Raw genomic sequence first — 22736 nt, 5'->3', positions numbered from 1 at the left:
ATTCACTTAATGGCTGCTTTGCTTAGCAACTGAAATTCCAGTCCCAGCTGTGGTCGTTAAGCAAGGACTACTTGTAGTCGAAGAAGCATCCCAGAAGTTGCTGGTAAATCATTTCCCTGTTGTTGGCTGGTGTCTACGACATCACCACAAATCATCTTAATTGGAAAGGAGAGTTTTCATTTATTCCCTGTATGTATTCCGCCTCTTCTCACATGGTCTCCTAGGTATTATTTTAACTGCCTAGTCTCACTCCAGTGATGGTCGATCTTCTCTCATGCAGAACGTATATTTGGAAGAGACGGAGACCACCAAAGAGAAGACCACCATTTTTGTTGTCAACTTTTCTCCCAAGCTTCGAGAGATCATCAACGAAACGAAGTACATGGAGCATCTGGGGTTCCCCGTGCCTGAAATAGCCAGGAATGTGGCCTTGCAGGAAGACAAACTGCTGCGGTAAAAATGGAGGGCTCCAGGGTTGACTAGGCCTCACCTGCTGGGCGGGTCAGGTATTCCTGCCCTTACAATCGTATTCAGGGTGCAGATGTGAATGTGTTGTCGAAAAACCAAAGTAGGCCTCTTAAGCCTCTCAGCCTTAATGCACAGCTTGGTTTAGGAAAATGATTGGAAAATGTTGATCCTTTTCCTCAGCACAAACTCGGGGGGGGGGGGCATTGAAAAAGGGACAAAATCGGGATGGATGGGAAGCGCTCTTCCTAAGAAGCCTGTCTGTCTGCAACAAAGGCTTTGTTCTTCATCTTAGGATCTGAACTCTAATGCCCTCTTTCTTCAAGTCCTGCACAAGTTGCTGTCTTTCAGACAAACGAGTTTGCAGTGGGATGGGTGCCCAAGTTGTGCCTCTCGTGATCCAGAGCCACGGGGGGATCTCTTGTCAATAGAGGCCTTGGCTTCAAGGCCGATGTGTTGGGTGCCGTTTTTGAGCATGTGCGAGAAGCTCTCTTCCACGGTGGTCTTGTGGGGCAGGTGGAAGGCTGTTTGTAGATGAAAAACAGCTCGGGAGTTGCCACTTTGGAAGCCTGAATACCTTGGTGTTTCCTTGGCATCTTAGATTCACTGACGGCATCAAGCAGATGCTGGATCACTATCACCAATTAATAGGAACCTTGAATGAGGCCGAGGTCCAGCTTCTGGATGAACACATGCAGGACCTTTGGCGAGTTTTCCGATCCGGTTACAAAAGACTCAACTGGAATTCCTTAGGTAACCTACTTCATACCGTAAACACACTTGAAGGGGAGGATCTTCAGTTACAATTTACCAAAATTGTGCCTTTCTACAGCACCTTCTGGTCTTTGTTTCAGCAGAGTTGAGTGGCTGGCTATCAGTTACTGTCGTTGAACGTTGTGAGCGTGTGTCTATGTTTTTAATTAGGTGGATGTCCTAAGAGGTCCCTAGCAGGAAAGCTTTTCCTGTTTGTCACACTCACACAGATGCACACAAGCCTGCACCTGTGTAAACCGTTGAGCGTGATAAAATGACTTCATTTCACAGGGATCGGTGACTATATTTTGCGGTGCACCCAGGCGATTGGGAAGTTCGAATCCCTCGTCCATCAGATTCACAAGAATTCCGAAGACATAAACAACAAACTTTTATTAATAGAATCGGCCAATCTGTTCAAAAGCCCACCTGCCAAAGGGGGGAATCTTGCAGGTATGTGGCCAACTCTGTTTTGTTTCATTTTGCTCGTTTCTAAGCCAGACGAAGCAATATTTACTGTGGTGGTTGCAATGGGGGAAACGTGGTATAAATAGAAATGGTGCTCAGCTGCTACGAGCCATTTTAAAGATGCTACTCTCTGCCGCTACGAAGGGCGTGGCCCACGGATGAGGCAAAGCATGGAAAGGATCGTAGTTCTTTATCTCAAGGGCTGTTCCAGGCAATACTTGCTCCTACGTTATGTGCAACTTTCCTTGAGAAAATCTGATGCATCAACTGTGGGGTTTTGGAGGCTTTCCACGGGGTGTTTGCAAACTCTGGTCTGAATTCAGACAAGATACTCGACACAAACGAAGCCGTTCCTTGTGAATTGTTTTATACACCCATTAGCCATTAGTACCTCAGCTTCCATGTTGCCCCCTCACCCGGACAGGCGTGAAGGATTACTTTGAGTTTGTCAAGCGCGAAAGATCCAGGGACATGGAGCACATGGTTCGCAAGTACATCTCCGTTGGGCCCCTGCTAACCAAGATGGAAGGCCTCGTGGCGAACACCAACACAGGAAGAGCCCCCCGGCTTGTCCCGTATTATGCCTACTGGGAGAAGAAAGTTTATCAGAGCTTGACAAACTTGATCCTGAAGTAAGTCTGCCAACCCCAGTTGCTTCCCTTCTGTCTCTGGTGGTTGGTTCCCGGACCACGGCGCTAACTGGCTTCCTCTCTCTGAAGGAATTTGCAGTCCTTCAATGCAGCCGTGGTGGGGAACACCCCACTCTTTCAAGCAGAGACCATTTTGTCTGCCCCCGAAATCATCCTCCAGCCGAACATGGGAGAAATTGAGAAACTCTGCGTCCACTGCATTCGAGACTGTGTGGAAACTACCAAGGTGAGGATCCTCGGTCTCTCTGGAAGAAGCTCAGCTTGGGCATCGGGAGCTTTCGTTCCTCCCAAGCGTGTAGCTGCCTCTCCTGTAGTCGCAGCTGGTTCTCACACGGAGAGAGACAAATCAGATGACCCCAAGCCTAATGGCTGCATAGCCAAGGAAGCCGTGGAAACCGGGCCTCCTGCCGAAAAGAGGGGGCTGAGCAGCCCGTTATGTAGGGGTAGAGGGCAGAGGAAACGGCCTTGAAGGACAGGAGGAAGACCCACCACCAAGGCAACGGTCAGATAAGGGGCTTGGGCCTCAGCCAAGAAAACAGCTTGAGAAAACATCTCACACAAGGCCCTCCCTGGTTCTCAGGAAGGTAAAGGGAGGGAGGGGGAAGCCCGTTCAGGCCTGCAAGATTCTGTTAGTGCAGCTCTTGCAATAAAAGCAGTCCTGACCTATATGGCATTGTTTTCTTAGTCTGGTCTACCCTGTTGGGCGGGCAGTCGGACTGGAATGGGGAAGAGGGTTAAATATTGCTTCTGTCAATAGGATTTACTCTGGAAGCACAGATTCGTTAGAATTCTTTCCTTACGGCCTCCTAACTTCTCTTCAGTAAATACTGCTTATGCAGAGTTCTTGGATTCTGGTGAGCTGCCTGGACTGGTTCCAGGCCTGCCTGCCAGTTGAAGCCTGCCAGTTAATGTGGTGTTTCAAGAGCCGGTCTGGTCTATAGACCTCCTTGGCTTCCCCTTTTGAGCTGAAGGCTTGGTTTCCCTCTGTCCCTTGTTTTTCAAACCGGCAGATTTGCTAACAGTTCCTTTCTCTCTCGACTGGGTGAGAACCAAGGCTCTCCGCTGCTTCCAAAGCCCACCCTGGCCTGAGAATCTTCCTTTTCCTCCACGTAGCTTTTTATTCGCTGGATGCACGGCACTTGCATCGAATGCCCACCCCAGCAGGCCGGCGACGACGAGCCGGTCATCTTCAGCTTTTTTAGCGACGTCTCCCAGAACCCGATGATCATTGAGCAGGCCATCCTCATCACTCAAAACATGCACAAACTCCTGGGCTCTCTCACCAAATACCTGAACCGTTGGAAGCGGTATCGGCCCCTGTGGAAACTGGACAAGGCCATTGTCATGGAGAAGTTTGCTGCCAAGAAGCCGCCCTGCGTGGTTTTCGATGAGAAGCTCCAGTTCTACATGAAGGTGGCCCAGGAAGTCATGCAGCAGCCCCTGGTCAGAGATGAGCAGTGCATCCGCCTGCTGCTGGCGCCGTTGGCCTTCACGGTGCAGGAGAACGCCAGAGGCTGGGTGAATTCACTTGGGAAACTGCTCAATGAGTCAGCCAAAGAGGTGCTGTACAACCTTCAAGAAAACATTGAGGTAGGTTTTTCAGCTGGGGATGCTTGGTTTCATCCCGCCGTCCCTGGAGAGGACGGAGGAACAGGTGCGGAAAGGATCAAACAGGTGCACATTTCTTTTGCGTCCAAGCCCTAGCCACTGGTTAGCATCAACACCAACTGGCCCGAGGGGATTTTCAAGGCAAGTCGGACATCGCCCTGCTTCCTCTGTGTGTTTCTCAGAAACGTATTTCGTTCCAAGGTCTTGAGGACCGATGCTTCAGTTCCTTGCTAACAGTCACTGAGCTAAGAAATACTGATAGTCTGGGTAGTAGTTCCAGAGAAACCGTTCTTTGCAATGTTGGCATGAATTAACGAGCGAACGATTGTGCTTTCCAGAGATTATCACGTAACCTGAAAACGACTCCCAGTACCCTGGAAGATCTCAAATTTGTCTTGGGCACAATAGCTGAGATCAAAGATATATCTCTAGAAGTGGAACTCAAATATTTGGATATTCAGGAGAGATACCGTACCCTGGCCATGTACAACATCTGCGTAAGTTTCTTTGCATGCTGTCAGAGATGCTGAGATACTTGCCAGACTAAGATCCAGCATGGATAAAGGAGAAAATTGCTGGGGATTGGGTGGCCTGTAGGACCTGCCTAGCTACTTTTAAGGAAGACCCTCCAGACAGTCCTGAGCTATATAATCCACACATTTCCCTAAATAACTGAAATTGCTGAACGGTCTAAAGAAACGTTGTCATTCCTCCACCCCAGATAAGAGAAGACGAACAGAACCTCGTGGATAAGATAAAGCTGATGTGGGATACTCTTTTTTCTGATGCAGCAGGAGTTGATCACAGTCTCGGCAGCATCAAAAAGACTTTTACTGAGGTACTGGGGTCCCCAGCTTCCGAGATGAAGGAGAAGAGCATTTGGACGCAGGAACGATCTCCTAATTTGGATTATGTTTCCTAGATCACAAGGGAGCAGATTGGAAACTACAGCAAGGAAATTGATGACTTTTACAATAGGTTTGTTACTGAGGGACCAGGTTCTGTTGGTGAAAATCTTGATAGAGGTAAGAAAGTGCATGCTGGTTCTGACATCACACAGCTTGAAAGCAGTGCAAAAGTGTTGCAGTAGATCAAAGGTCCTGGGTCTTAAGATTCTCTTTTGGGAGAAGGCAAGCACCACCCCCACCCTATATGTTATGGCCTGATGCTGCTCCCTGCCACAGGCCTCACTTGGCCAGTTCCCGATGGTTCTGGTCATATGTTCTTCAAGTCCTATGGAACTTGGTGGCGCAGTTGCACTAGAAGTTGCTGTAGTCATGGGCTTTAGGAGAGATGCTGAGAACCAAGATGGTTAAAAGCTGGGTAGATTTTGCTTCCTGGGCAGATCTTCACTTTTAGCAACTGAAGAACTTTGAAGGGTTACTTCTCTGGGTCAAAAATTTCTGCCAGTTCCATCCTATCCATATTTTCTACATCAGTGACTTACAATTGCCTATCTTTATTTTCTGCGATTTGGGGCAAAGGATTCTTGCAGATGGCAGGGGATTCAGAGAAACGTTTAGATAGATTCCCTAAGAGAAACAACTTAGCTGCTATTACTTTGGTGAGATTCCCACGGAGAAATTGCGGCTTCTCCATCGATTAAGGCCAGTTGTGAACCGTGTAGAAGACCTCTCTTGCACCCCTTCAGATTCTTCTTGAGGTTTCCCATCTTTCGCGGTGTGCTGAATATTATTTATTGTCACCCGCAGGACTAGAGCTGATGGTGGTTTTTGAAAGAGAACTGGAGAAACATGAGAGGAATCGCCAGGAGCTGGCCAATGCAGAAAAGCTCTTTGACCTTCCCATCACAATGTATCCTGATTTGATCAAAATCCAAAAAGAAATGAAAGGCCTGCGGCAGATCTATGAAACCTATAAGCTGCAGCAGGTAGATGGTTTTTGAAAAGCAGTCAAACTTTTATTCAGAGTCACAGACCCAACTTAGAGTTTTGCGTGTTCCCCATCAGCCCCTGACCATTGAGGCCTACCATTCTGGACTACCCCCGTGCTCTTTATTCAGATGAATAAGACAATACTTGCTATTTAGCTTGTTGTCTCCCAGATCCTTTATTAGGGAGGTCTGGTGCCCTTGATCTGATAATCTTCTGCCTGACCTCTTTGCCAATCTGAAGATGTCCTTACAAGACATTTCCTGATTCCAGGCTGCTAAAGAGGAATGGTCCCAGACCCTCTGGGTGAATCTAAACGTGCAGGTGCTACAGGATGGAATTGAAGGGTATCTGAAAACCCTTCGCAAATTGCCAAAACACGTCCGTGGGATGCCGGTGGCATATCACCTAGAAATAAAGATGAAGGCTTTTAAGGAATCCATTCCTTTGCTGCTGGATTTGAAGAACGAAGCGTTGCGAGAAAGGTTAGTGCCTTATCCACAGGGGGTTGTCCATAGCTAGGGAAGTTTCACTAAACTTGTGTGTTTCCAGCCTGGGGTAAATCCACGTAAACGGGATGAATTTCTGCTCCCATCTCTACTGGAGACCAAACACGTCGGTCATTTGGTCATCTTCTTTCAGGCACTGGCAGGAGCTGATGAGAAGAACCGGCACCAGTTTCGATATGGCGACGGAAAGCTTCACGTTGGAGAACATGTTTGCCATGGAACTGCACAAACATTCCGATGTGATCAATGAGATTGTGGGGTCCGCCGTCAAAGAGCTGAGCATTGAGAAGGTAAAATTGTCTTCTGCCGCCTCTCTGTGTTTCAGGCCTCTCCTGTAACCGCCAGAGCAAGCTCTTAGAACTTGGTTGTTTCCTGTCCTAGGGAGTGAAGGAAATAATTGAAACGTGGGAGAACATGAAATTTACCGTGCAACGGTACTTCAAAGGGACTCAGGAGCGGGGCTTCATTCTGGGAGCTGTGGATGAGATTGTTCAGATCCTGGATGATAATGCCGTCAACCTTCAGAGTATTTCTGGCAGCAGATTTGTGGCACCTTTTCTGGCCACTGTCCACAACTGGGAGAAAACTCTCTCTCTGATTGGTGAAGTGATCGAGGTAGGGAGGCTCCGGGTGGCCAGGTGGCCCTCTCTGAGGGCAGGTTATGTTTTGCTGGCCTCCCCGCTCTTTGTCAAAGCAGCGTTCAATTTCTCTAGGTCTGGATGATTGTTCAGCGAAAATGGATGTACCTGGAAAGCATCTTCATAGGCGGAGACATCAGATCTCAGCTGCCTGAGGAGGCTAAAAAATTTGACAACATAGATCGGATATTCAAAAGGGCAAGTAGCTGAACAGCATATTAATGGGGATACGGAGTCACAGGGAACAGAGGGTGCTGCCCCGCCAAATGAGAAACTCCCTCTGAGATGCAGAGATGTCATTGAAGTATTGGACCGGCTTCCTCAGTAATATGGGGCTCAAGTCAAGATATTGATCAGCGTCTATAAAGAACTAAATGGCTCCAGACCCAAGTGGACTCAGTAGGCTGAGAAGGTTGAGATTGTCATTGAGAAGGCCCTCGAGAAGTACCTTGTTGACCATCGCTTAGGGGACCATCGCTGCAGAACCACACGTCTGAGATTCAGATGGCCCCAACCCTGTTAGCCTTTCACAAGGCGTTGAAGACCTGGCAGTTCCCCCAGGCATTCGGGCCAGGGTGGAGATGGGCTCTGCAATTGGGTGCTTGACAGTTTATCCTTGGGGGCTGGGGGAAGGGTTTATGCTTGGAGGTTTGTTTCGTTTTAATCTGGGAAGCCACCAAGGATCACTTGGGTGAGATGGGCAGCTATATAAATGATGTAAATAAACAAACAAACTGATTGATTGATTGATCAATTGATTAAAAATAGTGTATGGAACGTTTCCATAAATTCTTGTGTTCCTAAATGATTTCCTTTTCTTACAGCATAACATTTATTTGTTTTTTTGTTCTGCTCTGGGCAACTTGAAGGGAAGAGGTGTATATTATTATTGTTCACAGCATTCCCCATTGGTAGTTTCCAGCATCTTCCTCCCCCTCCTCCTGTTTTCTGCAGATCATGGGAGAAACGGTCAAAGATCCAGTGATCAAGAGATGCTGTGAAGCTCACAACCGTCTTTCAGAGCTTCAGAACATCAGCGACGGGCTGGAGAAGTGCCAGAAAAGCTTGAACGACTACCTGGATTCCAAGAGGAATGCCTTCCCACGGTTCTTCTTCATCTCTGATGACGAGCTGCTTAGCATCCTTGGAAGCAGCGACCCCTTATGCGTTCAAGAGCACATGATTAAGGTAGGGTCCACAGAGCAATTAAAGATCCTTCATCTTCTCCCTTTTGGCTAGTCGGTAGCTTTTGCCATTAGATTATAATCCCCTTCTTGAAACAGGAGGGGGAAATAATATGGTCGCTGGTTCTTGGCATCCAAGGAAGCTGGAAACTTAGATCCTCCCAGCCTGTCTTTCTTTGGTTAAGGAAGATGTATTTGAAGGTAGAGAGCCAGTTTGGTGTAGTGGTTAAGGTGCCAGGCTAGAAACCGGGAGGCTGTGAGTTCTAGTTCCACCTTGGGCACAAAGCCAGCTGGATGACCTTGGGCCAGTTACTTTCTCTCAGCCCGAGGAAGGAAGCAAAGGCCAAACCACTTCCGAAAAACCTTGCCAAGAAAACTTGGCAGGGACTTGTCCAGGCAGTCTCCGAGAATTGGACACAGTTGAATGGATTAAAAAAAAAACGGAATAGTTTTTCACATTCGGGATTAGCAGAACTCATTATTTGGAGAACAGGAGTGTTCCAACTCTGAAAGAGGCATGTCTCATCTGGAATGTCACATCTGGGACACCAAACTGCCTCCAAAAAGCATTGGACCACCGCTGGATTGACATGGTCCAGAAGAGATTTGGCACATTCCATTTCCAAATAGGTTAGTTTTGCACAGCTCAGCTTCGCATCATGCTGTGTGAAGCCTGCTGTGGAAAAGGTTCTAAGAGAGGGTTTTCACACAGGCAGTGAAAAAGAAAAGAAGCTTCCCTCTGCCTTCAGGCGCATAAGGTTAAAGACAGGAGGTGGAAGGAAGAGGAGAAAGCAAGATCAATTATTAATCTGGGTTATATCATCCCTGGCAGTTAATCTGAGATGTTTTTCCTTGCTGGTGGGCACACCCCAAAACTGTAAATTCATGTCCTTTTCATTGGTAAGCATAGTTCTATCGATCTGCTTAGGAAAATACCTGCATTTTCTACCCAGCAGACGCTGAAATTGCCCCCTTTGATCGCCCCCCATCGCGGTCTTGTTTCAGATGTATGACAACATAGCTGCCCTGAAGTTTCACGAGGACGACAGCGGGATAAAGATTGCCACTGCCATGATTTCCGCAGAAGGTGAAGCGATGGAGTTCCGGAAGGCGATCCCAGCCGAAGGCAGAGTTGAAAACTGGATGACGGCGGTGCTGGTCGAAATGCGGAGGACCAACAGGCTGATCACCAAGGAAGCCATCTTTCGGTATTGCGAAGACCGAAGCAGGTGAGGGAATCAGGAGCAGGCAGCAGATTCCAAAAAGATGAATTAATTCCAATTAGAAGAGAATCTCTGCAGCTCGGGGTTGAACGGTGGAGACCTTGGTGCTCTCTGAGCTTGGTGGCTGGCTTGCAGACATTTCATGACCCAACTAGGTAACCTCATTAGACTCCAAAGGACTTTAAAGATGAATTGAGTCTGTATTGCTGGTACCCCAACGGCATCATGACTTTGGCAGTCCAAGGTCCAAAGATGAGGCTGTTGAGTCTGCTCCCTAAACTTCAGTTTGGAGCTATTATTATTGAATTGGAAACATGGAGAATAGGGGCACATAAACCAACTAAAACTCTTCAAAACATATTAAGCAACCCAAAAGACCCAATAGCCCAAGGAGAAAAAACAGGAGTTATTTACAACATGCAGTGCAAAGACTGTAACAGCCACTATGTAGGACAGACAGGCAGAAGACTAGCAGAGCGCATCCACAGACACCAGCTAGCAGACATGATGAGAACTCCTTAATCTCACAACACATGGACAGACTCAGCCATAGTTTCAACTGGGAAACTGTGAGCATCCTAGACCAAGCCAAATCCAAAAATGCCAGAGAATTCCTGGAAGCCTGGCACTCAGACCAAGCAGCCATCAACAGACACATAGAGGTAAACAACATTCACATACCATTCAAAAGAGACCATAGAAAAGCCAAATGACCAGTACACTCCCTTGCCAGCAGTCAACACCCAGATCTGCAAAAATCAACACTAGGATCAACACCAGATGAACCATCAAACAGCACAATACACCCTAATCAAGAAACTATTAACTCAGGCAATCAACCAAGCAGCAAACAACAGCCCAACCAAAGAACTCCCAAGGAGAGAACAACACCCCCACCAACACAAGCAGGGCAAGCCACGGTCTATAAACTGAGAGCAAGGCCCCCTCCCTCTTCGCACTGAAGATGTTGCCTAGGCTGGCAATGAAACGTCTGCAAGAAAACAACCAGGCTCAGAGAGCACCGGGGACTCCACATTAAGATTCTCTCCAAACTGGTTGAGAACATGGGGCAGAAGTTGTTCAGTATCCAACTAGTACCAAACTAGGAACTAGTGCTTGGCTCTGTCACATTATTCCAGAAGCAATCAGGCTCTTGAAGAAACATCATTCCCCCATTACTGTTTTATACTTCTGCTTGATGTCTACATTTCTACAGCTCCAGTTATCAAGACAAAGCAAAATAACCAGGATCCGGGTATCAGGGAAGATGTTTTCTGTTTGCTTTCTCTGCCATCTCTGCAAATCTGCCTCTTCTGTAGGGTTGATTGGATGCTGATGTATCAGGGCATGATGGTGCTGGCAGCCAATCAGGTGTGGTGGACCTGGGAGGTGGAAGATGTCTTCCGGAAGGTGAAGAAAGGGGAGAAACAAGCCATGAAGATCTACGCCAAGAAAATGCACCAGCAGATCGACTCCCTGGTGACGCGGATCACCAGGCCGCTCAGCAGAAACGACAGGAAGAAATACAACACCGTCCTCATCATTGACGTCCACGCGAGGGATATTGTTGATACATTCGTACGAGACAGGTAATTAATCGCAGCCTGGAGGTGAAGTAGGAACAGTTACTGTTCGGTAAAGTTCAGAGTCAACCTCACGGCTGTGGACATGAAAGGCACATTCATACAGGGAGTCCTTGGCCTATGACCATTTGGTCAGCGACCATTCCAAGTTACGACTGCACTGAACCAACGGTGGTCACGACCGGTCCTCGGAGTTCTGGCCGTCCAGTACCCCCGCCTTCCCGCGATCACAATCTGGGTGCTTGGCAACCCGTTTGCACTTACGAATGGTCGCCAAGCGCCTCATGATCACGTGATCGCCATGTGCAACCTTCCCTGCCGGTTTCCCCAGAGACGCTTCACGACCGCCTCGCTTAGCGACGGAAATTCTAGTCCTGATTGCTGTTATAAATCGGGGACTTCCTGCAATCCTACTTACCGTCCTTTCAACGTCAAGGCAATGAATTTGGAGGGCCTCTGCCGTTTCCTTGTTCCTCTTCTCAGCGCTGTCCTCAGTCTTGGAAGAGCCCCCTGACCTGTTCCAACTCTCTCGTCAGCATTATGGAAGCGCGTGAATTTGAGTGGGAAAGCCAGCTGCGTTTCTACTGGGACCGTGAGCCTGACGAACTCAACGTGCGGCAGTGCACAGGGACCTTTTCTTACGGCTACGAGTACATGGGCTTGAACGGGCGTCTAGTCATCACGCCACTCACCGACCGGATATACCTGACGCTCACCCAGGTAAACCAGTGAAGGGTCTTTCCATGTGCTCCTGGCCCCGAAGCGCCCTTCCGGGAAAAAGCAGGCCTTGAGTTTGGAGATTCTAAACGAGCAGAACACGTCTTCTGCCAGTACCCCACTTCTTTTTCTTCTTCTCATTCTTACTTACCCCATCTCAAGATCGAGTTTGGTTCAGGTGAAAACCAGTCCCATCCCCAAACAGTAAGAAACCGGAAAGAACTTTGCTTAATGGGAGGAAAGGCGTACTGCAGTTAAAAACAACAGTGCACCTCCCCTGGGCACACCAGCGACCTGACCCAGAGGTTGGGGGGAAAGCCAGGTTTTAAGGCTTGCAGAGTTGGGGTGGACTGAACCTCTTGGGCGTGGTGGGATGCTGTTCCAGAGGGCAGGGGCCACAGCTCAGCAATGAACTTCCTGCCTTAGTGATGAACCAGGAATTACTTGCTGGGTTAGGATCAAAGTGCCATTGAGACAGGATTTGTGGCCACCAACCTCGCAGTGTATTTTGACTTCTTGTCCTCCAAAGGCCTTGTCCATGTACTTGGGCGGAGCTCCTGCTGGTCCAGCAGGAACTGGGAAGACGGAGACAACGAAGGACCTTGCCAAAGCTCTGGGCCTGCTTTGTGTGGTCACCAACTGCGGAGAAGGCATGGACTTCAAGGTCAGGAATTCCCCTGATCGCCTTCTCCGCTTTCCACGCTGTGGCCATCAGAATTCAGTTCTGCTGGCCGACCTAAAACCAGCGTGCAACCATCTCATCTCAAGTGCCTGGTCCTCTTTTGTAGGCCGTGGGTAAAATCTTCTCAGGCCTTGCCCAGTGTGGAGCATGGGGTTGCTTTGATGAATTTAATCGGATCGACGCTTCCGTGCTGTCGGTCATCTCCTCCCAGATTCAGACGATTCGGAATGCTCTCATGAACCAGCTGAAAACATTTCAGGTAAAGAGGGAAAGAAAAGGAGATTTCCTGCATGAATTCTGGCCCTAACACACAGGTCCAGGGTCTGCTGGCCCTTGGCTTAGGTTGACGTTTCAGTTTGAAGGGCAAGAAATAGCTCTGGATCCTCGGATGGGCATTTTCATCACCATGAACCCGGGCTATGCGGGACGAACCGAGCTTCCTGAATCCGTGAAGGCCTTGTTCAGGCCCGTGGTCGTCATTGTGCCCGATTTGCAGCAAATTTGTGAGATCATGCTGTTCTCAGAGGGGTTTCTCCTGGCCAAGGTGGGTCCCAGCGTCGTTGCAAAGGGCTGGGTCTCGGTCCAGATGATCTGAATCGATGCAAAGAGTAGAAGGGTGGTTTCCTGCTCATTTCCTGCCCAACAGATCCTAGCCAAGAAGATGACTGTGCTGTACAAGTTGGCAAGGGAACAGCTTTCTAAACAGCATCACTATGACTTTGGGCTTCGGGCTCTGAAGTCCGTCCTGGTAATGGCTGGTGAGCTGAAAAGGGGGTCTGCAGATCTTCACGAGGTAAGCCCATTTCAGTTCATCGATGGGTGATCCGCTGCCTTGCGGCTGAACCAACCAGGAGACTTGTGACAGCTTGAAAATAAAGTTTTACTATAGTGGGGGCTTTTAGTCCTTTTCATCAGGTGCACAGATTTTATTCCGTGGTGGATCCGGCGGGTATATCGGCTGCCCCAGACCAGAGTTTTCTGCCCGTCTGAACATGTGAAGAGAAAGACATACCGTAACCATCACCCAGAAATTGGTCCTCAAATTCCCAGCCAACATGGCCAGTGGCTTTTAAGCAGGCCAGACCGCTACTTTAAGCTAACCTTCATGATATTTCTAATGCTTTACTTACTCCAACAAGAGTAAGGTTGATCTCCATCTCCATCAGCCTCTTTATTCGCTGTCAAAGACCTAAAGCGATCCGGGTTTAAGAACAGCAGGATGTGTATCTGGCATAATCACGATTTAATGCTGTAGCTCTGTATTGATGTGGATCTCTAAAATCATGAGTTCAGACACTGATTTAAGAGGGGTCCTTGACTAGGGTTCCCTTAATTCTACAAATTAATTGTTGATTGGTATAAATAACTTACCTTTCAAGAGCATGCTGATTTCATTATGTTTTGCCCCCTTTTGTCATTTTGAGATGAATTTTGCTAATTGGAAATGCTGTGGGAGGCCTCATCTCTCAGGAGGGGTCCTTTTAATAGAAAAAATGTATTGAAGAAAGTCAGCTTTGTTCACCGACATTTTAAATATCTCTCTGGGGTTAAACACCCTCTAGGATGTGGTCCTCATGAGAGCCCTGCGGGATATGAACCTCCCCAAATTTGTCTTCGAAGACGTTCCACTTTTCCTTGGCTTGATCTCTGATCTCTTCCCTGGACTGGATTGCCCACGAGTGCGCTACCCCAAATTTAACGATGCAGTTGAGCAGGTGCTGGCTGAAGAAGGTTATGTTGTTCTACCTATTCAGGTACTAAATGAAAGTTATTAAGCTCAAAGATATAGTCAAGATATAGCCGAGTCTTTTGGCATTCATGAAGTCTGTCTGCCAGACCTTGTCAAGCCATAGTGCAGTTGTCTGAAATGGGGAAGACAGTCGTTTAGATTATCAGTGATCTTGAATTCCATGAAGTGGGGTTCTGATGATTTATATCCCTGGTCAAGATGGCTGCCATTCGGTATTTTTTTCCTCAGGTGGATAAAGTGGTCCAGATGTATGAAACCATGCTAACACGTCATACCACAATGGTGGTTGGGCCAACTGGAGGTGGCAAGTCTGTGGTCATCAACACCTTGTGTCATGCTCAGACAAAGTAAGTGCAGATCAGCCAGGGCCTTCTTCAGTCACTGCTCCATTATTTAATGGAGCTGGTGTCAGTGGGGTCACAATGAACTTGGCTCTACTGACAAATTCATGGAAAGTCTGTGAATTAGAATAAGCCAGAAGCTCAGAAGCGTGACATCCCTGAATATCAGCTGCATGATCAGTAGCAGGGAGATTCCTTGCTTTTCCTGCTTGTGAACTTCATAGAGGCCTTCGTTAGCCACTGCGGGAAATGAAGTACTGGATTAGCGTGAGCTTTGTTCTGAGTTGGCCCATTTGAGACATGTCAGGCTTACCTATCAGAGCCCTGTTGGTGATCCCCACTGGAACATTACTGATCTAATTCTGCTCTTTGTAATCCGTGTCCCATTAGATTAGGTCTGCTGACCAAACTGCATATTCTAAACCCCAAAGCCATGAGTGTGATTGAACTGTACGGCATCCTCGATCCCACCACACGAGACTGGACAGATGGAGTTTTGTCCAACATCTTCAGGGAAATCAATAAACCCACTGACAAAAAGGAGAGACGGTAATTTCTGTGGGGCTAGATCTGTGTTTTTCGACTGGGAAATCTTGGGGTTCCTTGAGAGATCCACTCAGTTTTGGGACTGTTAAAAAAAATCAGGTATAACCTGTTTTTGTTTTATTTTACTTTTTTGATTTTTTGGGAGTAGAAGGGAGATACAGGCCTGGGTGCCAAACATTATGATCAGCCCTTCAAGACAGGCCAGGTCGAGAAACAGGCACAGCAAGGATTCCAGTTTATTGTTGGAAGGTACAGTGACAGAATCTTGAAAGCCTGCCCAAGTTTCCCTCTGTCCCATCGTATGCTAAACAAAATCAAGGTAGAGTTAGGCTGATTTTCTTTCTCACGCTTTCCTCATTCACAGGATTGAGTAATCTTTTCTCAAAAGACTTCCCTTAATGGCTTGCTCATTCTTTCCCTATTCTCAAGGCTAACTCTACATTCCTTCACAATTATGGAACTGCTAAATGGGCTATCCTACCAACCCCCTCCCCCCACATATTTGAAAGCTGCTGGAGTATACATTGCTTTCCCAGATCCTTGATGGTTTCCACGTCGTTTTCCCCTAAGACGCTGTACTTACTCCCTATAAACTTCCATTGATCCAGTGAAACTCACATACTGAATGGAATAAGCATGAACATTTCTTCCGATCTGGGTGCACAGGTACATACTATTCGATGGTGATGTAGATGCTCTCTGGGTGGAGAACATGAATTCTGTGATGGACGATAACAAGCTGTTGACTCTGGCGAACGGGGAGCGAATCCGGCTTCAAGCCCACTGTGCCCTTTTGTTTGAGGTAAGGCTTGCCCCATGATGCAAACAACTTTGTGCGGCTTCCTTTCTGTGGGAGGAGCCTCGCTTGTTTCCAGTCCTGTCTTCTTCAATCCAGGAGGATGTTCCTATAGCAGCCATCAGGTCCTGGAGCGTCTTGTGATTTTCTTTATAGGTTGGAGACCTACAGTATGCTTCACCGGCCACCGTATCCCGCTGCGGGATGGTCTTTGTGGATCCAAAGAATTTGAAATACAGACCCTATTGGGAAAAATGGACAAAACAAAGGAGCAAGGTATTTACTCCTACTTACTAGGTGGTGAGTTACTACTAATGGTGAACTTGGAACTGCTTTTGAAGATCACTACTGATGACTGATTCTCCCCTATGTCTGGACAAGCATGTGTGAAGCCGCTTGAAAAAAAAAAGATCGTGTAGTTCATGCTAGAAGATAGAACTTGCATCTCATAAGGTTCCACCTCAAGCTTTGGTTCGTTCAAGGAGGGGGTGTCTTTTGGGACAGTTCCCAAAAGCAATGCTGAAGGTCACGTTCCCAAGAGGAAGAAGAATTGGGAGGACCCATTCCTCTAATTCTGAAGGACTTTGTCTTTGCCGTGTTTTCCCAGCAAGAGAAGCAGCTGCTGGACAAACTGTTTGACAAATACGTACCCCCCTTGACTGACATGATCGTAGAAGGGGTTGTTGACGGACGACAAGGAGAAAAAATGAAGATGATTGTCCCACAGACAGATCTGAATATGGTAAAAAAATCCTGTTCGTTTGTTTTTTTATGAAAGGAGGAGAATGTTGAGCCAGAGGTGTGTGGGCTGGTCTCAGTCCAGTCTGTGTTTTGTTTCTTTTTCTTTTCCTGTTGCTTTAACAATGTTGCAGTTAAAAAACAATTACCTGGAAAATCTGCATTCATTGTCATTTGCGACCTTACTAACAAGCAGAATTTGGGCATAAGACTGAGAAGAATTTACAGCTGGCCTCGTCTGGAATCCTCTAGGATTGGGACATGTTAGAAATGTTAATAAACAATTATTTATTTGTTAATAAACAAGCTTCTTTTGGACCTCTTTTCAAGCTTTCTTCCCCCTTTCTGCCTCAGTTTAGGAACAGAGATCGTAATTGGTCATTGAGCTACAATAGTCAGGAAAAAATATGGTTCCTTCCCTGCATGACCACACTCCACTCCTGTAATGTTGAAAAGCGTTTTGTAGGGCACTTGGGCCTTTCTGGATTCTCATTTGCTGCTATTGAAGCAATTTACAGTTCACTTCTCCCTCATCTTTCTCTAGACCCAGCAAAAGAATTGGGGCTGCTTCCTAACTGTACTGTTGGACATATTTATGACCTGCAGAAGATGGTCTTTTCAGCTCTGTGGTTTCATCACACAGGTGACTCAGCTGAGCATGATGCTAGAAGCTCTGATTGAGGCTGAGGTGGAGGATCCCGATGTGCTTGAATGCTACTTCCTGGAAGCCCTTTATGCATCTTTAGGAGCCAGCCTTCTCGAAGCAGGAAGGAGCAAATTTGACGACTTCATTAAACGTATCTCTTCTATGTCAACCGTCAACGATGAGATGATTTTCGCAAAACCAGGAGAATTGCCAGGTCTGTCATGGTTGGTTTGATATGAATGAAGAAGACCTTGTCCCCTTCCATTCTGCAGTGAAGGAGGATGAGGGAACATCAGCCCTGTTTTCCAGGTGCTCCAGAAGATCATCTCGAGCAGCTTGTCTTTTTACCATCATCATCCTAAGATGTCACAATTGCTGTCTCTTGCAGGGCAACTCCCCACCTTATATGACTTTCACTTCGACGGGCAAACAAGAAGGTGGTTGCCTTGGAGCAAACTGGTTCCTCAGTATAATCACTCCCCTGAAGTGAGATTCATCGACATTCTGGGTAAGGGTGAATTAAGCTCCGCACAGTTTGGCAGGAATGGCACCGGTTAAAGAGTTGCGGCTTGAGAGTTGCAATTTTATGGGTCCTTTCTAAATATATTTTCAGGCATTCTTTTGAGGTGCCACAGGTTGGTAGAGTAGAGTGGGGAAATGCAGCAAGAGCTGGGTTCCAGTGAGAAAACAGGGCCATAAAAAAATGTAAACTGAGCTTAAATACGTACACTGAACATGTAATAGGATGACCCCCACCTGCATTTAATCATATCTCCTTTGCTATCTTGAATATTACAAATTAGCGGCATTTTTAGAAGGGGTGCCTAGGACACATCCAAGGCTTGAGCAGGAAGGGGGTGGGGACCTCACTGTAATAAAGGAACAGGTGGTTACACTCTATGTCTGGTGCACATTCCTCCCTCTGAAATTGCCTGGAATCCTAGCTGATTTTGATGGGTGCTCCCTTCAATGGTTCTTCCTTCAGTTCCAACTGTGGACACAACACGCACCACTTGGCTCTTGGAGAAGATGGTGAAAATCAAGCACCCAGTGGTTCTGGTTGGAGAGTCAGGGACGTCCAAGACGGCGACAACACAGAACTTTCTCAGGAAACTGAGCCCAGACACAAATGTGAGACTTTATCCTGGTTATTAGCTCATCCTCCTGTCTTTTTGGCTGTTACTCCATTGTCCTGGTGCTGCTCTACCAGGCCGAGCCAGGTTGCCTACCTCATCAGGTAATTGTGTGTCTGCCCCATTCAGGTGCTGCTCATCATCAACTTCTCTTCTCGCACCACGTCCATGGATATCCAGAGGAACATGGAAGCCAACGTGGAGAAGCGGACCAAAGAAACCTACGGACCTCCCATGGGAAAGCGACTCCTGGTCTTCATGGACGACATGAACATGCCCCGGGTAAGGGCTCCAGGGAATCAGCAGTTGTGCAAAAAGGCAGCTAGAACAGAGCGGGGTAGAGGGGGAGGACACAGCCCGATTCCTAGCATTCAGTCCTCAGAAACGATTGGCCTCCACTCATGGTGATTCTGTTTGGTCTGTCGCATCAGTGCCCATAGATACCCTTTTCTTCTACAAGCCCTAAAAGTTAAGGAGGGGAAAAGGTCATCTGAGAGTCACCTGCTAAGAGATGCAGCTGCTTGGGAGTTGTAGAGAAGGACAGAGGTGGCCTTGAAGAAGGAACTGAGCAGCCACCAGTCGAGCCTCAGTTTATATTTATGAAGCCGTTGGCAGGTCAGGCTGGCAACCCCCAGCCCCTCAACCCTTTTTCCCTCCGGTTTCCCCATGTGGCCCGAAGGTGGATGAATACGGCACGCAGCAGCCCATCGCCTTACTCAAACTGCTCCTGGAGAAAGGCGCCTTGTATGACCGGGGCAAAGAGATGAACTGCAAGTACCTCCGTGATCTGGGCTTCATCGCTGCCATGGGCAAAGCCGGGGGCGGCCGCAACGAGGTGGATCCCCGATTCATTTCCCTCTTCAGTGTGTTCAACGTGCCTTTCCCGTCAGAAGCGTCCCTGCACTTGATTTATGCCTCCATTCTGAAAGGTCACCTGGCGGTAAGTTGGATTACTCAGAGTAGTTGGAGAGAGAGAGAGAGAGGATTGATTGATTGATTGATTGAATTATGGAGACTTCTCAGAAGTTGCTTGCAAGCACACCTTGTACTCTCATGAACAGAGGGACCGGTCTACGTTTTGGAGTTGAGGTGGGTTCCCTGCAGCCTATGGAGTCTCTCTAGGGTGGCTGAAAGACCCCATAAAACCCAGCCCCACCCACGGTCAACAGGGCTCTACCCACTTGCTCTTCCCCATGAAATATGAATGCCTCTATGGTCACCAAAAGGCTTCCCAACTGTGCTTTAGAGTGTTGCTGGCTGGGGAATTCTGGGAGTTGAAGTCCACACGTCTTAGACCTGCCGAGGTTGAGAAACACCGCATTAGAATGTAGAGTGGATTATGGGGGAGGAGGGGGGCAAGGCAAGCAAAAATAAGCCTCAAAAGATAGCGTTATTTTTCCATGCTTCTCTTTTTTTTAAAAAGCTCTCCCCCTTTTTATCAGCAGAGATTTGATGACTCTATTGCTGCCATTGCAGACAAGATGACATCCTGCACCTTGGCACTTTATGAAACAATCGTCCGCGACTTGCCGCCAACGCCTTCCAAGTTCCACTATATTTTTAATCTGCGGGACCTCTCCAGGGTTTACAATGGGCTGGTTCAAACAACCCCAGAGCGGTGAGTGTGTAACAGTCATAATAATTTTAATATTAGTATGGAGGAGGAGGAGGAGGAGGAGGGTTTATTATAGCCACCCAAAGTGAACTGTTATTAATTTGACGTGGTTCTTTATATGATTGTTATTGCTGATCTGACTTCTTTGATGTAGGTTTCAGACAACCACGCAGATGGTGAGGGTCTGGAGGAATGAATGCCTGCGGGTTTTCCACGACCGGCTGATCAATAAAGCAGATAAAGCTCTGGTATGTTCTTCTCTCTGTAACTCCTGCTGTACCGTTCCATTTGGCTAGTTTAGGACATCACCTTTTTCAAAGGAACCGATAGGCAACGTCCGAGGAGATGTTTGTTTTCTGAAACAAAAATCCTTGGTTTGACTCAACTTTTGAACTAGGAATCCTGAGAGCTGCCTTTCCCATGCTCCCCACAAGGCCCCATTCTTCATACAGGTAGTCCTCAACTTACGACCACAATAGGGACCGGAAAATTTGTTAAGTGGTACAGTCATTAAACAAGCATGTAACCACACCTAATTTTACAACATATTTTGCAATGGCTGTTAAGTGAATCACGCAGTTCCCTGCTGATTTTGCTTGTTGGAAGCCTGCTGGGAAGCTCGCAAATGACGATCACATGACCCCAGGATGCGGCGACCATCGCAAATACATGCCAGTTGCCAAGTGCCTGAATTTTGATCATGTGACCGCAGGGATGCTGCAACAGTCGTAAGTGCGAGGACTGGTTGCAAGTCACTTTTTCCAGTGCCATTGTAACTTTGAATGGTTGCTAAATGAATGGTTGTAAGTCGAGGACTACCTGTACTTCCTTCTGATTTCCCACCATAGCTGCTTGGGAATCATCGATCTCCCAAAGACAAATACAGAGCCGTGCACACAAAGCTCCGGAGCACATCTGTTGTATTTGCAGAACTTGGTTCTGGATCTCCTGATGCCAACCTGACACTCTGTGTCTAGCTCCCTCTTGACTTCTGGCCCCAACCAAGGATTTTCACCGACGTGTGCTAATAGTTCTGGGGTTGGTTTGCTAGTAATTCTGGGGTTGGTAACTCTGGGTGCGTTAGTAATTCTGGGGGTGCTCGGTGGGTTTTCTGGTCCCTTCCAAGGTCCAAGGCCATATACAAGCCCTGCTGGAAGTGAACTTCAAAGACGACACTGAGAACGCCATGAGGGATCCCATCCTTTTTGGAGATTTCCGAATGGCCTTAAACGAGGGGGAGCCTCGTGTTTACGAGGACGTCCAGGACTATGATGCAGCCAAAGCCCTCTTCCAGGTACAGAGGTTCCGGCTGCAGGAGGAGGAATCCATACAGTTCCTTCCATCCTGGAAGGCTGAAACGAGGTTAAAAACAAATCCACTTGGGGACTCTTCCCCTCTCTGTGCCCTTGTTTGCATGGGGGCAGCCAAGCTAGTTTTTACCTAGTTAAAAGAATTTCAGTGAGGGATGACACAGTCATAACACCAAGATTTCTGGAAGCCTTCTCTCTCTGCCTCACCTCAAATTGGGATATTCCTCCCTTTCGTCCCCAGCTCGTGTTTTTAATGTGCCACTTCTTTAGAGGCCAGATGCCTTCCCCCAGTCATTTCTTTGTTTGGAATTTTGCTTGCAGGAGATTTTGGAAGAGTACAATGAAATCAACACCAAGATGAACCTGGTGCTGTTCGACGATGCTCTGGAGCACCTCACCCGTGTTCATCGTATCATTCGGATGGACCGTGGCCACGCCCTGCTTGTAGGAGTTGGGGGCTCCGGGAAGCAGTCCTTGTCGAGATTAGCAGCTTACACTGCGGGATGTGAGGTGTGCCACCCAGCTGCATAAGAAAGCTTTGCTCTAGTCCGGCATTTTTCAACCTTAGGCACTTTAAGATGTGTGGACTTCAACTCCCAGAATTCCCCAGCCAGCATGGGGGTTAAAGTCCACACATCTTAAAGTGCCTAAGGTTGAGAAATACTGGACTAGTCTATGAGCTGGCAGGAAAGTATGCTGGCATAATGGCATTGCCTGAGGCCCCTCCCTCCCTCCCTCCCTCCCTCCCTCCCTCCTTCCTTCCTTCCTTCCTTCCTTCCTTCCTTCCTTCCTTCCTTCCTTCCTTCCTTCCTTCCTTCCTCCTTTCTTTCTCTATCAATCATATTTCTTCACCACCCATCTCATATTTTGCTCCAGTAACAAGACTGGGGAGAGTGGTTGTGCTCCTTGTTTTAAGGCAGGTCTTCTTAGCTTCAATGGCTTGTTTCTCCATCTGCGTCATCTTTTGGTGGGGGAAAAACCACCACCAAGGTCAGGGGACAGGGATGAGCAAGGGTAGGTGGGTTGCTTTGTGTGGCAGGTTCAGTTCCCCATTCAGTTGTCCCAGCAGGTCACAGGCATACAGGTGTTTTGTGCCCAGGACCTACCGGTTGGGGTATTTTTTCCCGTCGGAGCGGTCAACCCTCGTCTAACAGCAGCCCCAGCCGACACATTCAAGGTTTGAATCCCATCTGGCCCTACTCATCAGACAGTTCAGACTCTTGAAGGTTTGGGCCCACTTCCTTAATCTGCTTTCAGGGTTACCCAGAAAAGTCAAAATGGCGAGCACCACCTCGTTAAAGAACGGTGGGGTTTTGATAGTGCAGTTGCACCCGCCATCTTGACTGTTTTGACTCCTCCCCCACAACTCCACATGGACACCTCTGCCTTTGTTGAAGAGGTGCTGGACTGCCAAAATGGCCAACCAGCACAATCTTTTTTAGGCAGGGAAAAGCTAGTTTAAGGTACACAATAACACCGAGAGAAACCC

General features: G+C 47.7%; 1 protein-coding gene across 1 annotated transcript in view; it reads left to right on the top strand.

Moving 5' to 3' along the window:
* Positions 1–22736, top strand: part of DNAH10 (dynein axonemal heavy chain 10) — a 55476-nt gene that overhangs the window by 10477 nt on the left and 22263 nt on the right. The window contains exons 15-51 of the mRNA XM_063315653.1: positions 281–453; positions 1067–1218; positions 1510–1671; positions 2111–2318; positions 2406–2562; positions 3450–3926; positions 4283–4441; positions 4666–4782; positions 4867–4969; positions 5657–5835; positions 6110–6321; positions 6479–6635; positions 6727–6960; positions 7059–7181; positions 7938–8171; positions 9173–9396; positions 10710–10979; positions 11510–11693; positions 12220–12354; positions 12479–12631; positions 12728–12916; positions 13019–13165; positions 13935–14126; positions 14351–14469; positions 14854–15012; positions 15676–15811; positions 15962–16081; positions 16413–16547; positions 17187–17403; positions 17578–17697; positions 18175–18320; positions 18452–18604; positions 19002–19262; positions 19768–19940; positions 20092–20185; positions 21064–21231; positions 21569–21757. Of these exons, the coding sequence (XP_063171723.1) occupies positions 281–453; positions 1067–1218; positions 1510–1671; positions 2111–2318; positions 2406–2562; positions 3450–3926; positions 4283–4441; positions 4666–4782; positions 4867–4969; positions 5657–5835; positions 6110–6321; positions 6479–6635; positions 6727–6960; positions 7059–7181; positions 7938–8171; positions 9173–9396; positions 10710–10979; positions 11510–11693; positions 12220–12354; positions 12479–12631; positions 12728–12916; positions 13019–13165; positions 13935–14126; positions 14351–14469; positions 14854–15012; positions 15676–15811; positions 15962–16081; positions 16413–16547; positions 17187–17403; positions 17578–17697; positions 18175–18320; positions 18452–18604; positions 19002–19262; positions 19768–19940; positions 20092–20185; positions 21064–21231; positions 21569–21757 (6531 nt within the window). The remainder of the gene's footprint in view (positions 1–280; positions 454–1066; positions 1219–1509; positions 1672–2110; positions 2319–2405; positions 2563–3449; positions 3927–4282; positions 4442–4665; positions 4783–4866; positions 4970–5656; positions 5836–6109; positions 6322–6478; positions 6636–6726; positions 6961–7058; positions 7182–7937; positions 8172–9172; positions 9397–10709; positions 10980–11509; positions 11694–12219; positions 12355–12478; positions 12632–12727; positions 12917–13018; positions 13166–13934; positions 14127–14350; positions 14470–14853; positions 15013–15675; positions 15812–15961; positions 16082–16412; positions 16548–17186; positions 17404–17577; positions 17698–18174; positions 18321–18451; positions 18605–19001; positions 19263–19767; positions 19941–20091; positions 20186–21063; positions 21232–21568; positions 21758–22736) is intronic.

The sequence above is a fragment of the Candoia aspera genome, chromosome 15 (genome assembly GCF_035149785.1).
Source record: "Candoia aspera isolate rCanAsp1 chromosome 15, rCanAsp1.hap2, whole genome shotgun sequence".
Classification (NCBI taxonomy): Eukaryota; Metazoa; Chordata; class Lepidosauria; order Squamata; family Boidae; genus Candoia; species Candoia aspera.
The sequence above is the reverse complement of the archived record's forward strand: the minus strand, read 5'-3'. Positions and strand labels throughout refer to the sequence as shown.